Source organism: Artemia franciscana, chromosome 14 (assembly GCF_032884065.1).
Source record: "Artemia franciscana chromosome 14, ASM3288406v1, whole genome shotgun sequence".
In the NCBI taxonomy this organism is placed as follows: Eukaryota; Metazoa; Arthropoda; class Branchiopoda; order Anostraca; family Artemiidae; genus Artemia; species Artemia franciscana.
Genome location: NC_088876.1, coordinates 37,859,495 through 37,879,531, shown reverse-complemented (window position 1 = coordinate 37,879,531; position 20,037 = coordinate 37,859,495). Strand labels below are relative to the sequence as shown.

Below are 20,037 nucleotides of genomic sequence, written 5' to 3'. Positions count from 1 at the left end.
ATAGTTTATATTTTTGCATATTATGTAAATAAAAGTCAAAACATTTTGTTTAATTATCATTCATTTGTAGCCCATACGTGTCAGATTGGCTGATAAATGTTTTTTTTTTATGTCAATTAGAGAAAGACCAATTGAAGAAACAAGTTTAAGTGTTAGAACAGCTACAGTAGAGCCGGACTCTAAATGGAGTCAACATTTTGCTTCAACAACCAAATTCACGTCACTTGATTATGAAACAGAGTCGCACAAGCTAACTTTCAGTTTCATTCCATTTATTACTGGAGTTAAAATTTATAGAACCTTCTTTTCCATTCTCTGGTAAAAAAAATCATTGGTGTTCTTTTTAAGGATTCAAGGAGGTCCTTCATTTTCCCAAATAATGTAAAAATATAGTTACTTTATGGAGGCTAGATTTTTTTTTTTTCAGTAAAAGAGACACAAACTGATAAATCAGGGCAGAAAATTGAAGCAAGTAAAGTAAATTGAAGATATTGGGAGCTTCAATAGCCAAATAGCCAAAGTTTATGTTGCAGGATGAACAAAACATGTTACCATAGGTAAATATTCAGTTCAACTTAAATTCCAATTAAGCTGGGAATTTCATTTTTAAGCATAAAAATTATATTATATTAGAAAATCTTCATTTTTATTCACTGGTAAAAATACAAAATTTATATTTTTTTTTAAGCATTCAAGTAACTTCAGAGTCTAATTCACCAATAAATACAAAGCAGAAATAAAATACTCTTATTCCCCCTCTAAAGGCTCCATGGCCAGGGCTACAAGGCCAGGAAGTCTTTAATCTTTCCAGGAAGTAAAGAAATTATATTTTTTTAATAAAAGTAAGAGATACAATACTGTTAATTTACGTCAGAATATGGAAACAAATGAAGTAATGCTGAGTTCTGACGGGAGTAAAATCTCACTTCAACAGCTAGATTTCATGTCATTTAATAAAAAAGTGTTACCGCAAATATTCATTTTATTCCATTTCGAGTTGGATTTGAATATTTCAGCTCTCCAACAGGGGGAATTGCGACTTAAATCAATGAAACCTTTCTGTTTATTCACTGGTGAAAATGTATCATCGGTATTCTTTTTTAAGTATTCAAAGAAGTCTTTGTTATTTGCCAAAGCTGTCTAGAAATACCTCAGCGACTTCCGTTTTCAATTAGACGTGCCACCTATAGCTCAAAGGGTAATATCACTATGTCATTCTTACTTAAGAAAATGTACCGTCTTCTGTCAAAATGATTTTATGGTAGCTCAGTGGATTCTCTGCTTGGCATCTCTATGCTATCTCTGCTTGGCAATACAGTGCCTGGGATTAGACCCCAAGGCGCTAAAGGCCGTAAGGTCGTAAGGGTGGGCAACAGACTTACTACTTTTTTCTAAAAAAAAAAAAAAAAAAAAAAAAAAAAAAAAAAAAAAAAAAAAAAAAAAAAAAAAAAAAAAAAAAAAAACCCAGAAACGCAAACGTCGCCGATTATTAACACCCGTCAAAGACTATACACCCCAAAATGGCTCCAAAAGGTTTTTATCATTCTTATTTCATTGTAAAAATTATCTTAGATAAATCAGTTGATACTAACCGGAAGGGGTCTTCTGTTAACTTGTCATGCTTCTTTCGTAGCTTTTTCTTTTTCCACCAAGGGATACCAACATCCTCACGAAAATAATGCACTCCTAAAAACCAAACAGACGAGCCCTTTTTAACAGTTTGATCAGGACCTTCTGCTAAAGCTAAAAATAAAATATCAATAAGAATAATTTTAAACTTGTCGAACATAATACTCGACATATGGTACGTTTTCGTTTTATTGTGTTGCGAGAGCAACATTTTGGTTTTGTCCCGTTTTTTTTTGTTTTTTTTTCCTATGCCACCGATCTCAGCTTGTTCCTGGAAACTGGTAAGGGTCTAACCTGTGCGGTTTTTACCTCAGGCCGGATTGATGAATATGACATTACATTTTGGAAAGCTCCACAGAACTCTTGCCTGGGGCCAAAAAGGATGGTTTTTGCTTGTCAACGAGCCAGAGCCTATGGTGTGCAAAGTGAAGTGGAGTTATATAGCCTATATCAGAGAGGAGTTTATTTGAAGTTGTGCAGCCAAGCTTTCGTTTCATCCAAACATGTTTCTACTTTCGAGTGGAAAGCTCCGTTTTAGCAGGCAAGCAGGCAGGCACCACTTTCAAATTGAAGATGGACTAAAATCTATAATAATAATTTATTTGTGACCCACTTGAAATAGTAGAATATAAAAACAAACACACAGAAAAAAACACTTCTGATAACATATTAAATTACTGTAGAAAATTTTTTCTACAAGATCATGAAGAGGGTTAATCGTAAAATGTATCGAGTCGGATAGTTTCTGGTGTAGCAGTTTATTTAATAAATATGGAGCCCCGAAATTTGTTACCATATCACTGTTCTTGTACCAGGGAGGAAGATACAACATAAAACGGAGGAAACGAAAATAAGATGACTTGAAAGCCATTAGATCTTCTTTTTTTTTTAAAACAGGATACAATCCAGAAAAATATAAAACCAAGTGATCACAAAAGCAAGAATAAATTTTTGAAAGGGCTTTGCGGTTGTATTTCCCCCTGTTCGCAACAATTTTAGAATAACCCACTTGAAGTTTAACCTTAGCGTCAGAAACAATTTTATTACGAAAAGAGACTAAATTGTAAGTAAGGGTAATGCCCAACCACCTTAAAGAGGTCACGCACGGAACACTAAAATCAGAACAATTAAGTCTCAAAGATTGGTTAGGAGAAGGACCAAAATGAAGAAATTCACAATTATCAGGGTTAAGGGTTAGACCTACATTCGAGAAAGCAGTAGAGATAGAACAAACAGAAGCTGAAAGCCCAGATTTAGTTCTACTAATGAGAAGAATATCGTCCGCATAAGCAAGATATGAGACATTTGAACTACCTGAAAGGTAAGTTGTTGGAAGACTATTTAAAATATCAACAATACAAATTTTGAAAATTGATGGAGATGAAACTCCACCTTGTCTCACACCTTGTCTTACGGAGATCTTTAACATAGAAAAATCAGAAGGAGAAGATTTAACATCAAGGAAAGGATGACCATACAAAATTTTAATAAAGAAACAATAGAAACATTCATTCTACATTTAAGCAAAGAAAACAGGGCTTGGGAGTGAACTACAGAATCAAAAGCCTTAGATAGATCTAAAGAACAAAAATAAAGATCACAGCCCTTCTCGGAAGCATCAGAAAGCAGAGTAGAAAGAACCTTATGGACATGTTGACATCCCAGACCACGCGGAAAACCAAACTGGTTAACTCCAAAATTTATATTATCTGTTATAGAAGGGAGGAGTAAATGCTCAAGGACTTTGCTTAAGGTACAAGAAACAGTGATAGGACAATAAGATGAACATGATAATGGATCTTTCCCCCTTCTTGAAATAGAAGTAACTGTGCCACACAAGAAACTGTCTGGCACGATAGAACAACACAAACACATTTGAAAAAGTAGTTGTAAATGCGATATTAAAGGGGGGCAATCAGGTTTTAAATGATAACTGATATTCCATCGGTGTCCACTGACTTAGACTTAAGCCTTTTAATAGCCAGGTAAATTGAATCAGCGGATATCGGTAATATATCCTGGTGAGATGGAGCAGACGGTAGCATACGTTTCAAAACAGCTGAAACACGTGAATGGACTGCATAATTAATCCGGGAAAAAATAGCAGTATAATGGGATTCCCAAGCTGACTTATAAAAATAATTGCCAGGACCATCACTAATAATTTTACTAGAATTTAAAACATTCTTCCAATCACTTGGATTTGATGGAAAATCAAGACCCTGAAATCGGACTGCACGAAGGTATTTCTTATAAGCAGATTTAGTGCAATTTTCAATACTGAAAACAATACCAGAAGCAGGCCTTCCGCATTCTGACCATATACGCAACCATAACTTTGCACGGTTCTTAATCGACTTCAACTCTGAATCATTATTCCACACAGGTTGACGATTCCCTAACCTAACTCGTGCACAAGGGACAGCACAAGACTCAGCGTTTTTCAAACACGAAATAATATGAGAATAGTACACGTTAATACCGGCAACCACATTTTTCACTGGCATTTGCGTCTGGAGCAAATGAAACGGAATACGAATAGAACTAAGTAGTGTAGCAAGTGTCACACTGTAAAGGGCAATATTTCCACGATTCCAATTATACTTGTCAAAAAGACCATGAGGGCTTAGGAATAGAGGAATATACAGGAACTTCAGATAGTGAAAACGTAAATGACAAAGGCATATGATCAATGTCTTGTTCATCCGTAAGGACATGCACTCAGAAATACTGAGACTTGGCGAACAGATTACATGGTCAATATTTGATACACTTCCTGAATGATGAATGTAAGTATAGGACTGATCCTTTGGCACAATTTTATAATCAGGAACTAAATCTAACAAGCAGTCAGTTCTGGCCGAGTTATCTAAAATATTGCAGTTCAAGTCACCAACAATCAGATGTGTAACTTCGGAATCAGCGAATTGCTTCACAGCTGAGCATAACGAGGAGCAAGCTTTAGCGAACCGTGTCATAGAATCAATTCCACGTGCATTATGGGGCAAATAAGTGTTAATTATAACAGTATTGCCTAACTAGATGGCAAGAAAATGATCGTTCGAGCATAAGCAAGTGGGATTTAGACCACTTAAACTCCGCTTCACAAAACATGTAAGCCCTTCAGAGGGCCTGCCAAAAGTTGTGCGGGCATTTATAAGAAATAACTGATGTGATGTACTTCGTTGTAGGAAACTGGAACTGGTGGAAGAGAGCATGTGTTCTTGTAAGCAGACTATCGTAATCATTTATGAACTCGTCGATCACAGAGGCTTTATCCTTAGTGCCATTAATATTAAAAGAGAGTAGGGATATCGAGCGAGCCATCACTTGGCAGCAGAAATCACTTTTTTAAGGACTTGACATTTTAGGCTAAACAACACATGCGGACCACCACAATTCGCACATTCCGCAGGGAGTTTACAAGGAGACTCTTTCGTAGAGACATGAGGCCCTGAGCAGATTGCACAATTTAGATTTGAACTGGAACAGGCGGACTGGATATGGCTGGGTATAAGTGTTAAATCTATGCGGCAGTTACCCGGCCCCACAGCCAATATACCTTCTTTGAGTGATAACTAAAAAAATTTACAGGAGCAAAAATGTGGCATTTTCCCACGGGTCCGAAAGTGCTGCCATCTATTTTTCTACCCATTTCTGTTCGTCATTTCAGCTGAGTTTATCATTCGGTTTTTCAAACTTGGGATTGCGGTAGAGAAATAGCATCAGATGTGCCTAATGAACTTTAAATGTTCTCTCATTACTAAAGAAATTGGAGCTTATCCTTTGCTCCTTTCTAAGTGGTGACGTTAGAAAGTTGGCCTACGGCAAAAAAAATCAACTTTTGAACTAAGACAGATAGAATTTTTCTTAGACGGCAATGGATAGCTCTTGATGAGCTGATCAAAGTATATGACATCCATTTTTAGGTACAAAAATTCCTTCATGAGGTATACCAGTTTGAAAGTTTCAAGGGGTTGACAACTTCAGTACTAAGGTACACACTGAAATGAAATCTAGGCTGATACAAATTGTGAGACATATAGTGGAATTGTAAGCAACAGTCGGCTGTTAGGTAATAATCAACTTCGGCAATGAGGGGTTAGCAACTTTTGCTAGTTGGTGTATCTATTATTTCTTTCCAGTGTATTTGAAGGTAAAATCAATTTGGTTCCAGTGGTGAGACATGTAGGAAACTTTAAAGTGATGATTTGCTGTTAGGCTACAGTCAACTTCAGTGATGAGGGGTTTGCAACTATGCTATTTGGTGTACCCATTTGTTTGTTTCTGGTGAACTTGATGCCTATCACGGGAGAGGGCCTTATAAGTAAGAATCGGTTCACTTTTGGCGAGAAAAGGCTGTTAGGTTAGCTCATACTCATCTTCGTCAATGAGGGGTTTGCCACTTTTGCTAGTTGGTGTACTTATTACTTGTTTCCGGTGTATTTGATGGTTAAACCAATTTGGTTCCAGTGGTAAGACATGTAGGGGACTTGTAATTAATAATCGACTGTTGGGCTACAATCATCTTCAGCGATGAGGGGTTTGCAACTTTTGCTAGTTGGTGTACCCATTTATTTGTTTCCGGTGAACTTGATGTCTATCACGGGAGAGGGACTTGTAAGTAAGAATCTGTTCACTTTGGGCTAGAAATTTGTACCAATTGGTGCACTTTGTATTCGATCTCCTTAAATCTGACGGAATTAAGTGTTTACGCAACAGGTACAAACGATATTGTAAAACAATGAGGTAGTTTCGTAATAATTAGTGTCACCTATGGTATTTTAATCCTGAAAAGTTACGGATAGCTTTATAATACCAACTAGATTATATAAGATATTGTTCCAAGTTTTCATCCGTCACAATGTCTACGATTGAAAAGGATAAAGTTCAACTGGCTGCAAAGTCAATTTAGTCCCTTCTTTCAATATTATTTTGTAGTTGTTGTTTTTTCAGCGCTGAGGAATTGCCTTTGGTCATGTGATAACTGATTGCGTTCTTGCTTGAACATACCGTTTTTAAAGTTTCGTAATAATTAATAGAATGTCATCTATGGTGTCTTGATCGAGAAAAATTAGGGATAGCTTTATAATACCAACTAGATTACACGAGATATTGTTCCGAGTTTTCATCCGTCACGATGTCTACGATTGAAAAGGATAAAGTTCAACTGGCTGCAAAGTCGATTTAGTCCCTTCTTTCGATACTATTTTGTTGTTGTCTTTTCAACGCTAGGGAATAGCCTTTGATCATGTGATTACTGATCGATAGCGAAGAAACAAAACCTAAGTGTTGCTCTCGCAACACTTTAGTCGGCGAAGCCGGACAAAGGTTGCCGCAACACTTCACGTTGCCGGGCAAAATAGGTCTAGTTTTGCATAATCTTGGGTATCTGATTTCTAACAGGTTGACGCAGACATGTATTTACGACCCGTTCACCAGCATGTAAACAATGATGAAAATGGCATATTAAGGTAAGAGAGTTGCATTTTCCTGCTAAGCTGAGAAAAAAAATTCTAAGATTATAAAAAAAGCTGATATTGCGTTGTCTGATCAATAAACAAACGTTACCGAGAAGTTCTAAAAATATATGAAATTTCCAATTGAGATGGCATAGTCTATACATTGTTTATTCAAAGTTAATATCTTGTGTATGTCAATGATTTCTTTTTATCTTACAAATTAAGCCTAGAGCAAAAGGCAGTGAATTTGATGGTCCAGGTTATTGGGATGGTTAATAAATATAACAGATGGTTGTGATGACACTTCACATGTGGTGGGGATAAGAAGGGGGTACACCTTCCTCCCTCTTTCCTGTATTTGTCCAAAGGCTTTAACCACCTTCAGGGGAAAATTTTGCATAAAATACACTTTTTTAGATTTTCAACAAAACACCTTCTCTTAGGCGTTCTGGACTTCCAGTTTCCAGAATATAGGAATCCTTTTTTCCTTTTCTAACTCAAAGAACAACTTGGGAAGCATTTAACTTGTTGACAAAATTTATGAGTTTGAACCATTTCTTTCAAACTTCTGAATTAGCTTGAACTTCTGAATTTTTCTTTGAAAGATTACCCTCTTTGGAAATACACAAACGAATATCTGGTCAATAATGAAGAGATCCCAAAAATAGATATTGATATTGGTCGATGGTTCAATCCGTAAGAGATATACCAGCATGAGCTGAATGATTTAATACCAGAACTGGTATATTCAATAAGCCTTCAGAGCTATTGGCACCATGCATTCGCAAGAAAAACACGTTTGAAAAGGGCCAAAATTCAAAAGAAAGTTTGGTTGACATTCAAACACATTGTCAAAGAATTTTATGGAAAAGATGAGTAATTTCACCAAAATTTGAAGGCCATGAACGCACAGTACCAGGATGGAAGGGAGATACGTAAAATGGATATCTGTTGTTGGCAGGGCTCAGGAGTCTATCCACTTTACCACCGACTCCAATTCTGACTTCGATTCCTGAAGCATTAAAAATAATTGCTCCTGAAACTTTAAACATAATTTCTCTGACTGCAGTTCTGACTCTTAACATTTTACTGAAAGAAGTAAGAACTTCAAATCCAATATTCCACCTAATTCAATGCAGAAATTAATGAGAGAAATTGATATTCATGAGAGAAATATAGAAAATGAATACTATAGGATAAATATTTATTTATTTATTGAACACTCCACTCATCGCTCAATTTTAATAATTTTAATTTTGTTTATTATTGCCACTTTTTAGTAATATGTAAGAGTATTTGGCTTAAATCCAGCCTTTTAGTATTGGCATAGCTCCAATTCCGAAGACTCTTGCATTATTTCTGTTACTCCAACTCTGTTCAGCAAAAATTTAATAAAACGCCGATTCCACAGCGTTATTGTAGCATCAGCATCAGCGTTGTTGTAGCACAGGTTGTTCTAGCATCTAACAAGAATATCCACATGTTAAAAACTTCAAAACTAAAAAGTATGTTGTAACCATTACACATGAAACTGAAGGTTTTTACCAGAAATCCGTAAACAATCAATCTCACCTGAGAAAAATCCACTAAAGGCACAGCCAATACCAAATCTGAAACCGGAATGGTTGTCTAACCGCAAACCAGGAACTTGCTTACTACTTCCAGGAGAAGAAAACTCATCAATCTGTTCAAAACCATCCAAATTCAGTTCTTTTTCGTCATAACTAGCAGGGACAATCTCAAAGCTCTCACTCCAGCCTGTGTCTCCACTATTTTGGTCCCCACTCATGTAGTATTACTACTAAGCATTTATTTATCACAAAAACTTATAATTCGTCTCAAAAGTAAAGCAGGTCGGTCAAAATACCATCATCAAGCTAAAAACCTAAAACAAAACGTTTTCATATGAAAATAAACTAGATTTAAACAGAGGTTTAGTCGCCTCAATAGCTTCATTTTAGGCTTTTGATTGCCAACTTTGAATTGTACTTATAGCCTAATAAAAAAAGGTTATATATATATAAAAAAAGGGGGGCAACTACCTATGTAAATGAGAGTTTTTCTTCTTGTAAGTAACATAAAAAGCAAAGATCCTAGTCATTACGTGAAGAAGATCCGAGTCACTTTTTTGTTCTAAGACAAAAATTCTCTCAGGATAACTACTTTTCCTTGCTTACACGGAAAGGAGTTTTAATAGTTTCAACGGTTTGAAGAAGGAATTACTTAAAAAGCAAGCTTTTTTAAGATTCAAATCAAAAAGAAACTTCTGAAGAATAATTTGAATTTGCACACAAAGTATGGACAAAATTCAATTATAAAACCTTATGGGACTATACTTCCTTATACCTCGCCTCAGACGTTCTTACTATCGCCAATGTCTGTACAGAGATAAGCATAGAGCCAGCATTTCCCTGGCTCTCCATAGAGCCAGGGAAAGGTCAAAGAGAAAAAGCTACCACGGGCATAAACAGAGAAATTAGTCACCTCCTTAAACTATTAAATAAAAAACAAGTTTTTTTAACTGAAAGTAAGGAGCGACATTAAAACTTGAAACGAACAGAAATTATTCCGTATATGAAAGGGGTTGTCCCCTCCTCAACGCCTCGCTCTTTACGCTAAAGTTTGACTCTTTCTTACAACTCTAATTTTCAAAATAATAAAAGAAAACTTTAGCGTAAAGAGCAAGGAGTTGAGGAGGGGACAGCCCCTTTCATATACGGAATAATTTCTGTTCGTTTTAAGTTTTAATGTCACTCCTTACTTGCAGTTACAAAAATTTGTTTTTCAATTAATTCCTGAACGTTTTTGAATTAATACATGTTTTGATTTTGACTCACCGCACATAAATATTTAAAATGAAATTTGCATATTAATATTTTTTTTGGCTAAATGGCTTAGCCAAAATCAGACAATTTTGAAAAAAGGGGTAAGGGAAAAGGCCTAGTTGCCCTCCGATTTCTGGTTACTTAAAAATACAACTAGAACTTTTATTTTTTTACGAACGTTTTTATTAGTAATAAATATACGTAACTTACAAATTAACTAACATAACAAACTTCTATATTTTTATATTTTAATAATATATATGAGGGGGTTCACCCCCTCGTCAATACCTCTCTCTTTACACTAAAGCTTGCATTTCATCCCAATTCTTTAAGAATGACCCCTGAATCACAAAGGCCATAGAATAAATAGTTGAAATTACTAAAAATACTTTGGCGTAAAGAGCAAGGTATTGTGGAGGAGATGAACCCCCTTATATGCATAATATTTTCTGTTCGTTTTAAATTTTAATGCTGCTCCTTACTTCCAGATGAAAAAACCTTTTTTTTATATATTTTCTGTTTTTTATAAATAATGCTAGAAAATCCTGCACCCCCTTCATGAAAATTCTCTTCCCTCATGATAAATTCCTCCATGGAAAGATCCTCCAATGTAACCCCCTCCCCCAACCCAACTCTAAATTCCCCCTAAAAATGTCTGTACACTTCCCGATAGCCACTACTACATGTAAACAATTTTCTAAGTTTGTAACTTGCAGCCCCTCCCCAGTGGACTTTGGGGATTAAGTCGTCCTCAGAAACATAGTTATTAGGTTTTTCGACTATGTTGAACGGAATGGCTATCTCATTTTAATCCGGTGACTTTGGTGAAAAATGAGCGTGGGAGAGGGCCTATGTGCCCTCCAATTTTTTTGGTCAGTTAAAAACGGCATTAGAACTTTTAATTTCCGTTAGAATGAGCCCTCTCACGACATTCTAGGACCACTTGGTCGATACGATCACCCTGGGAAAGAAAAAAAACAAATAAACACGCATCCGTGATGTCTTCTGGCAAAAAATACAAAATTCCACATTTTTGTAGATAGGAGCTTGAAACTTCTACAGTAGGGTTGTCGGATACGCTGAATCTGATGGTGTGATTTGTAAAGATTCTATGACTTTTATGGGGTGTTTCTCCCTACTTTCTAAAATAAGGCAAATTTTCTCAGGCTCGTAACTTTTGATGGGTAAGACTAAACTTTATGAAACTTACATATTTAAAATCAGCATTAAAATTCGATTCTTTTGATGCAACTATTGGTATCCAAACTCTGTTTTTTAGAGTTTTCGTTACTATTGAGCCAGGTCGCTCCTTACAACAGTTCGTTAACACGAACAGTTTGACTACAAAAAAAATTACGCCACATAAATCTTAAATAGACATGGACAGTGAACTATGATAGTGAATTATTGATAGTGATATTAATAGTCAATAAAGGATAGTTAAATGGACAGTGAATCATTATTTTAGAGTAGACGTAATGGTACTTGTATGACACACCCCCTCCCTAATATTCTTCTAATATGTTTCTCTGACGTTCAATCCTAATGAAATATAACAAAGTAAGATAAAAAATATAATGCTTTAAAAACAAAATAGGAATATATTCGCACATTAGGGGGGGTAAAGTATAGTGGTTTTTCTGCATATTATGTAGTAAGAATAGCTTTCCAGCTTCACAGGGTCCAAATACTTTATCCCCCCACTAATAAGTAAATATATAGCCCAAATTAAAAAAAATTCAAATATTCTGTCACTACATTTGTTTTATCTCAGACTAAGCTGATAGAGACTAACGATAAAAAAACGGTTCTATAATGCGTCAAAGAATGAACAACTTGAGCAGGCTTATCATACAAGTACCAACACAATTTATAAAGTAATCCCTTTAGATACACCTTATATAGAACATTTTCACAAAAAAAAGAGTTAGCTCTTCAAACTTTGTAATAACACTATGTTCGGAAAAACAGTAAATCAAGAAAGTAAAAGAATAGAATGTGAAGTTATGATAGACCTTGAAAAACTGTTCCAGGTGAAAGAATTTTTTATCTTTTACAACAATCTCCGAAAATATAACATTCATATTCACGAAAGACTTTTTTTCTGGAGACATATTTGAGCTGCTGTGGCCATTTTTTCGAGTCAATTATAAGTTAGTTTAAGTTTGACAATCTATTGACGAGATGAGAAAAACTAAAAAATTAAAAAACGAGGATATTTAGTCAGTGAAGATTAAAATACTATACAAATATTTCGGCCAAGACCTCCGCTCAACCGTCCTTAGTAGAAAAATAAAAAAAAAAGCTTAAAAAGCAACCATTAGAATATCTGGTTCCTTTCTCAACGAATCTCAATAAAGTAAGAAAAATCAAACTCTACTTTATTGACAAAGACTCGTTATTTGTTAAAATACAAACCTAAAATTTAGTTGGGGACTTAATGTCACCCATACTTTGTCCTGCTATGGATTTTTTCAACCGCGATCCTGAACAAAATGCTTATCTGGTAGATAGTCAAAAGAAGAGCCAATTAGGAATATTGAAAAACAAACTCGGCAGCGACTATTTTACTGAACTTAAAATGGAGGGCCAAAAGGCTATTGTGTTATAATATCAAGCGCTTTACAAATGACGACCAAGGGGGCACCATTTTTAAACTCAAATTATACACAATAGATGAAGTCAAAAGGGGAATTTTGGTGTTGCCAACGAAGTGCATGCGACCAACGATGGAGTTACATTATCCCCCTTGGACACCAATGAACAAGCAAATTGCAAAAAGCAAAGAGCTTCTAGCTGTTAATGAACAAACTTCTTTCCTGTTCCAAAATCCTCGAGAAAAGGCATTCAGAAAACAAGTTTCTCAATCCTAGCCACTCCTTTTCCAATTCGTTTAAAACAGCATCTACTCCTTAATTTACTCTGTTCTAAACTTCCATGTTTTTTTCGACTTTTATGCAGTAATAGGTCAAAAATATCCAATTGTCAAAATTTCAAAAATGAAAATGACAAAATAATATTTGGTGTTATTAACTTCCAGTTTATATCGTGGTTTTTTTTTCACCAGCTCTAATTTTAGTTCAATTAATTTAGTCTTTTTCAGATTTTTCTTATACAGTTTTGTTCTTTTTTAATTTTGTTACATGTAATTTTCAGTTTTGTTCACGTGATTACGTATTTTTCTAATTTGTCTTCGCACTTCTGGTTTACTGAGAAATTTTGTTTGCATAATTAGGTCTATTTTAAATTTGGTTTTCGTAATTTAATCTTTTTTAAAGTTCTGTTTTTCGCCATTTTCATATTTTTGTCATATTCAATTTTTAAATGAGAAATTTCTTAGCATTTTCAAACTTCACCGAGTTGTTCACCGTTTTCACAATCTTGTTGAAAGTTTTCAGAAATTTCCCATTTTGTTGATAAGCTTCGTGTTTTTCCCACTTATTCTTGATTTTTTTTTTATGTTAAGTTTTAAATTGCGTTGTTTTTAGATGGAAATTTTTTGGCATTTTCAATTTTGTTTCAAGGCTTTCGCTGTTTTTTTTTTTCGAAGATGCAAGATGTGCTGAAATTCGACTCGAGTGTTGAAATTGGCAGAAGAGCGACAAATTTTTCTATAAAACATTTTCCATCTTACATTTTTTAGATAGTTAGAAAACCAGAAATGAGCAGCAACCATGTTTCACCCCTGTACCCTGTTCTTTTATAAATTGCAAAGTTGATTTACACCATTTCTAAGAAAATTGATAGCAAGTGTTTTTTATGCAATCCATGAAAGCTATATAGAGCATATCCAATTGATGTAAAAAAGTGTAATTTCTGCCTTGATGAGGTTTGCACATTGCATTCTAGAGCGTTTTTACCCTTAAAGTGTCATTATGATAAATGTGGACAATGGCAAAATACCTATCCTGTCTGAATTGTGAAAACCCCTGTATAAACCTTTAGCCTACCCTTAAGAGAAGGTTTTGGGAGAGGATTTAAACAGATATGAGAAGAGGACCATGGTTCAAGCCACCAGTATCAATACAATGAAAACTATGACTATAAAGCTACTGGTGTCTTCAGTATGTGACATTGCTTCAAATAATCAAACTTAAAAACATGAGTCTGTTTTGACGGGCCTTTTTGGGCTGAAAAACCTCTTTCACGCTAATTTATCAACTATGGGTTGTATCCCTGTAGAAGCCTAATATTTGTAGCTATGAAGATATAATGAGTTGGAGGTATTTAGCTTGAGACTCTCTGTACAGGATTTCAACTCTTGCTGAGAGAAGAGCATTACCAAGTGCTGAAAACCATGTTGCAACCTAGATGGGCCCAGGATTGCACAAAGCCTTCATTCCTACTGGAGGTGCCAGGGACTTCTTGCTGTCCGTTTCTAGGGTGGCTTAAGCGCTTTGGTGTACACTTGAGAAGATATGTTGATCCCAATCCAGCATTGGTATCCGAGATCATTGCTTTTCCTGAGGCCAAAATAATTTCGATGATTTAAAGAATATGAAAATTGGAGCTTATGATGTTACAATGCTAAAAAATAACTATTGCATTCAAATTTTAACTGACAAATTCAGATGATTCGAACTGGACTTATTAGGAGTTTCATGAACTCATATCCCAGGGGTAGGAAGCATGAAACTATGTGGTATAGAATTTGTTCACTTAGGCAGGAAGAATGGGGTACATAGACAGGATGTGGGACTCGTGATGAATAAAGAAGCTATTAGGTCTTGTTTAGGCTAGGTAGGTATAAGTAATAGAATACTAATTGCTCATTTTATGACTAAAAAGTTCAGCTATCAGTTATAGTAGTATGTGCCCCTGTTGAACCAACAGATGGAGATATTAGTTATCAGATGAATCTTACTTACAGTTACAGGAGCAAATAGACAGGATCCCAGGTAGAAATATGGTGTTTTTACTAAATTTTAATGCCCAGGTTGGTAGAAATAGTGATAGATGGTATCCTAGGAATGTAAATGAATGTAAGAATGTAAATGTAAGGAATGTAAGTAAATGTAGGAATGTAAACAAAAGGAATGGAAAGTAAAGAAAGCATCAAAACATGAACTAAGGGGATGTGAAGTGGAGGCCACTGATAAAATATCTGAGGACCTGAAAGATGTAACTAGACAGCATAATATTAAAATATTATACTGGTGTGATGATAAATTGAGAAGGGACAGTCAACCCAGACTTGTCCTGGTTAAAGATAGGAATGGGGCCACAATTAGTGATAAGTAAAGAGTTAAAGAAAGATAGGCAGCACATTTTGAGAATGTGCTTAACAAGATACAACAGCAGGAAAAGATATTGAGGAAAATGTAAAAGTTTGTGATACCTTGGATGTGAAGGAAGATTTGTTTTGTGAGGAAGAATTAGCAACAGTACTAATAGAATTAAAAAATAAGGCTCCAGGTGCTGATAGTGTGGTAAATGAGGTTCTTAAAAATGGTGGCTCTGATTTTAGAAATAGGTTATTAAAGATTGTGAATATGATTTTCGAAAAAGGGGAAGTACCTAACGATTTTAGGAAAACCTTAACCAACCATTGCATAAGAAAGATGATAAAAGTGAGTGTGGTAATTATTGAGGCACTAGTCTGGTCTCTGTAGATATGAAATTATTTAGTAATATGATATGTTTAAGATTGAGATATGATGTAGACAAAGTTTTAAGAAAAGAACAGTGCAGTTTTAGAAAAGATCCATATTTTCAATCTTGGGTTAATAATCAAGAAGTGCCCTAGCTTTCAAACACCTTTGGTCCTCAGTTTTATAGATTATGAGCAAGCATTCAATTCTGTTGATAGAAGAGCTTTAGCAAAGGTCTTATCCTTGCATGGTATACTAGATCAATACATTAAAGTTACTAGTTCTATGCATGAGAATAACACTGCTGCAGTTAATGTAGGAAATGAGGTAAGCAGCTGGTTTTGTATTAAATTAGAATTTAAGTAGGGTTATGTTCTATCCCCTTTTATATGGGTCATTTTTATGGACTTTGTCTTAAGGAGCACAGGATAGGCAGTGGGAGACATGGAAGCAAATAGAGAGGAAAAATTCTCCGTGTGAGCAAAATGAATGAAGTTTTGCAAGTTCATTTAGAATTGGTTAGAAAATAAATGTTAAGAAGACTATGTAATTAAAGCTAGGAATAAGTGAAGATGAAAAGGTGGCATAGGGTAACAAAAAGAATGATCAGGTGGGCAGCTTCACTTAACTTGGTAGTATTATTAGTAAAGATGATGAGAACAGTGAAGATGTTAAAAGTGGAATAGCCAAGGTTCAGGGTGTTTTTTCAGTTAAAAAAAGTTTGGAAGAGTAGGAAGATAACTCTGCAAACCAAGATTAAAATATTGGAAGCTAGAGTGATGATAGTAGTCAAATATGGCTCTGAAGAATGGGTACTCCAAAACGTAAATGAAGATTTGCTACATGTTTTTTAGAGAAATTGTCTATGGATTGTTCTGGGTACCCAGCTGTGTGACTGTATTTTAAAGAGTGGGCTGTACAAACATGTGGTTCAATCCTACTTTCTAGGGCTATAATGAAAGAAAGGTTGAGATGGCTAGGATGAGATTACCAGAGATTGTACTTTTCAGCCAATTGTGTAGGACTAAACTAAGACTAAACATTCCCTAAAAGTTTCACTCTTACCACCCTTGATGTCATTAGTTACAGTAACTGTAAAATAACATTAGAAGTATACACATAGTGCTTTCTGGCTAGTTCAAAATCCTCCACAACTTACCCTGAAAGGTTAATGTTGATAAGATGTTTGAATTGGGGAATGATGGGCATGCGAGGAGGGCTAGTTGCCCTTTAATACTTTTGACTCTTAAAAAGGCAACTGAAACTTCCAATTTCAAATCAAATGATCCCTATCTAAAGTTTTATGACAAGCAATTCCATAAAACCCTTTAATTCCCCTCAAAGCATTTCTTAAAACTCTTACCTTAAGGCTCTGAGGGGTTGTGCCAACCCTTGAAGTATTGTTATGTTGTTTAGACTATTTTGAAGAAAATGTGGCTATCTTACAATTTCAATCAGATGCATTTGAATCAACTGAGCCTCCACTAAAGGTTATGACCCCACCCCTTTCATAAAACCTTAAATGCCCCAGGGACATAAATTACAACCCTTGTCCCGGGCTCCAGGGGTTTGTTTTAACCCCAAAAGCCTTGTTATATGGTCTTTGGACTTTTTTGAATAAATTGAATATCTCAAAATTTATATTAAATACATTTGGGGGAAAAGGACTTTGCCCTCTGATAACTTTTGACTCTTAAGAAGGCACTAGAATTTCTGTTTTAAAATAAAATGAACCCCCTCTAAGTTTATACAACCACCCCTTCCACAAAAATCTCACTTGTTAATAATGGGCAATAAGCACACCTTTTGCCATTACCCTGAGGGTTTCATGGGGGGGGGGTCATCCTCAAAGATATAATTCTGGACCTTTCAACTATGCTGAACAAAATACCTATCTAAACACTTGGATTTGACATGTTTGGGGAAGTGATGTGCTTGAAAGATTTTTGTCAACCAAGATGCCTAAATTTCAAATATAATGATCCCTAGCACTAGAACTTTCATTTTCTAATTGAATGAGCCCCTTTCAAAGTTCCTGTGACAACTCCTACATAAAGTGCCCTGGTCTAAAAAAAAACAAGTAAATAAATAAGACACTGTGCCAAAATTGTTCTTTACTTTGGCAGTATTGTTGCATTGCCTATGGTTATTGTACTTGAGGGAAGCCAACCATCTTTTTTTCTTCTTTTTTTTTAGAGACCTGAAACTAAAGTCATAGATTTTATAGCATTTTTTATGTGTGAACCCAAAGAAGTTGCAGCATTTAATAGTACTTATCATCAATACTTCTACTGATGTGGGACTAAATTAAACTGTGAAACAGATCTTTTTGATCTGACCAATGAAAAAGATATTTGAGCTTTCCAAGAATTCTAGAATTCCTTGATTTATTCTGTTTAAACTGATTAATAGGATGCCTAAGCGGGAGATTATCATCAAGAAGAATACCCATGAACAGAACATAGTAATCACTATGTCCACTGATAAAAAAAAAAAAAAAAAAAAAACCTAAAAACACAAATTTCCAAAAGAAGGGGGCAGGTCTGAGAAATAAGAAAGTCAGGAAGCTTCTTCTCCAATAATCTGTTGGTAGAGCTTAAGTGCAATAAATAAAAATTTTGTAGTGTCTAATTATTGTGGTTGAAGCTTAGACACACCATTACATTCCTGAAACAAAATGCAATGGACTAAAAAGGAGGAGCATGATCCAAAAAGCTATAAGCTCTTTTTTGGCTTGAAAAGTGATGGTAACTGCTTTTAGGAATGGTCATGGAGTTTTCTCAATTGATTGCACTGTTGCCCATTATTAAGTTTACTTTTAAATCAATATATATACTAATGATTTAATAACTAGTTCTTGTATCTTCTTTTTATTTTTTTGTGGGTAATGTACTGAGGGGTAACACTGAAGTTTGTTTGTTGGAGAGTTCTCACCATGGGTGTTAAGTCAATGTGCCTTGGAGGCAACATATTTAATCAGGATATATGGTTTAGGAAGGTTCTAAAATTGTACTATAATTTGATGTTCTTTTGGCCAGAAATTCTTTGGCATTGGCCACAGATTAGAACAGGAGGTTCTTTAAATTTTTAATTTCTGGAGACCATAAGCTTCCAAAGAGTTTGGTACAAAATGCAATCAGTACAAAGAACACAGTTGAAATAAATGAACAATAAAAATTGGATTTTCAAAGACCACACTGCCTTACTATGGTGATAAATAACAGTTCAAGTAGGAATAAGTCATTTCATTAGACAGTAGAAAAGTAATCAAACAAGACAAAAGTTTACTTTCTGGATAGAAACCATTTTTCAATAAATAGAATCAGCCTCTACATAAATTCTGAATGAAGTATCACCAGATATATGATAATTTCTGGCAGATGATGGCAATGAAAGTGGTAATTTTTGAACAATAGTCTAAATGTTTAATAACTGAAAATTTCAGTGATATAATGTAAAAGATCAGTCTGTCTTTATTGTGTATCAAGGATCACTTCTTATTTTTAACAATTAGGTATTTTACAATACTGTATTGCCTTAATATGGTGATAAATAACAGTTCAAATAGGCATAAATCATTTTATTAGACAGTGGAAAAACAGCAAAAAAATACTGGATATTTTGATCACATACCTAGACAGTTACTATCATCAAGAGATATACCTGTATATATACAGATGATGGTCATTGTTTAGCTAGGCTATGTCATAAAAATATCCAAGATTATTTTAACTGTTTTTCTTAATCTAATAAAAGGATTCATTCCTATTTGAACAGGTATAGATTTAAGAAAAATATTAAAGATCTTTAAAACCTTATAGCCTAAATTGGGATTGGGCAAAGGAATGACTCAAACAGTATTATTACACCTCAGTTGATAGGAAAATTTAATTTAGTTTTATCCAGTTAACTGAAGCAGCCTACTTTAAACACATTCCTGGGACATGCTTTACACTATAGGACTGTCCCTGAAAGTTTCATTTCCCTAACCTAAACATTTTCCAAGATGGTAATAGGTAGCATGTCTAGAATTTTACCGTTACAGCTTAGTTGGCTTTAAAAACGTCTTACTATAGCCTAATAAAAATTAACCTAGCCCATGGTATTTCTATACTGCTCCAATGATCTTAACACACGGTACGAGGACAATTTGACAGTCCAGACTAAGACACCTTAACTTAGTTTTAGTAAACTTAACTTGCATCTGGTATTGAGGAAATTTAAGTACAAAGCGGCTCTGAATTGTACGACAAACATGTTTTTTTTATTTTGAAACATTTGCCCAACTGTGCTCTCGTTAGTGTTGCCAGATTGTCGACGTAGAAAAACGCCCTGGGGTTTTCAAAATAAGCCCGAAGGAGCCCCAGAAAATTTTACCGAAATAATCCACTTTTGAGATTTCACTTTATAGTTAGCATATCCGAAAGCTTGTTTCACAAAGAATGCTACATCTGGATGTAACATTAATGCTGAATTTTCAATCCGAAAGCTATTCTCATCGTTTTTTCTTTAAACTTCAGGAAGAGTCGC

The 20,037-nt window shown here is 34.9% G+C and overlaps 1 protein-coding gene across 4 annotated transcripts in view; it reads right to left on the bottom strand.

Annotated features, from left to right (window-relative positions):
- LOC136035680 (cysteine protease ATG4D-like) overlaps nucleotides 1-19,817 on the bottom strand; it is a 120,963-nt gene extending 101,146 nt beyond the window's left edge. Inside the window, exons 1-3 of one of the 4 annotated variants that reach the window (XM_065717607.1) lie at nucleotides 19,710-19,817; nucleotides 8,664-8,976; nucleotides 1,593-1,743 (exon numbers count right to left, since the gene is read on the bottom strand). In XM_065717607.1, the coding sequence (XP_065573679.1) occupies nucleotides 1,593-1,743; nucleotides 8,664-8,880 (368 nt within the window). In that variant the 5' untranslated portion in view covers nucleotides 8,881-8,976; nucleotides 19,710-19,817. Of the gene's footprint in view, nucleotides 1-1,592; nucleotides 1,744-8,663; nucleotides 8,979-19,706 lie in introns of all 4 variants that reach the window. The other 3 variants (XM_065717608.1, XM_065717606.1, XM_065717605.1) reach the window with 3 other exon arrangements.
- Between the last annotated feature and the right edge of the window lie 220 nt (nucleotides 19,818-20,037).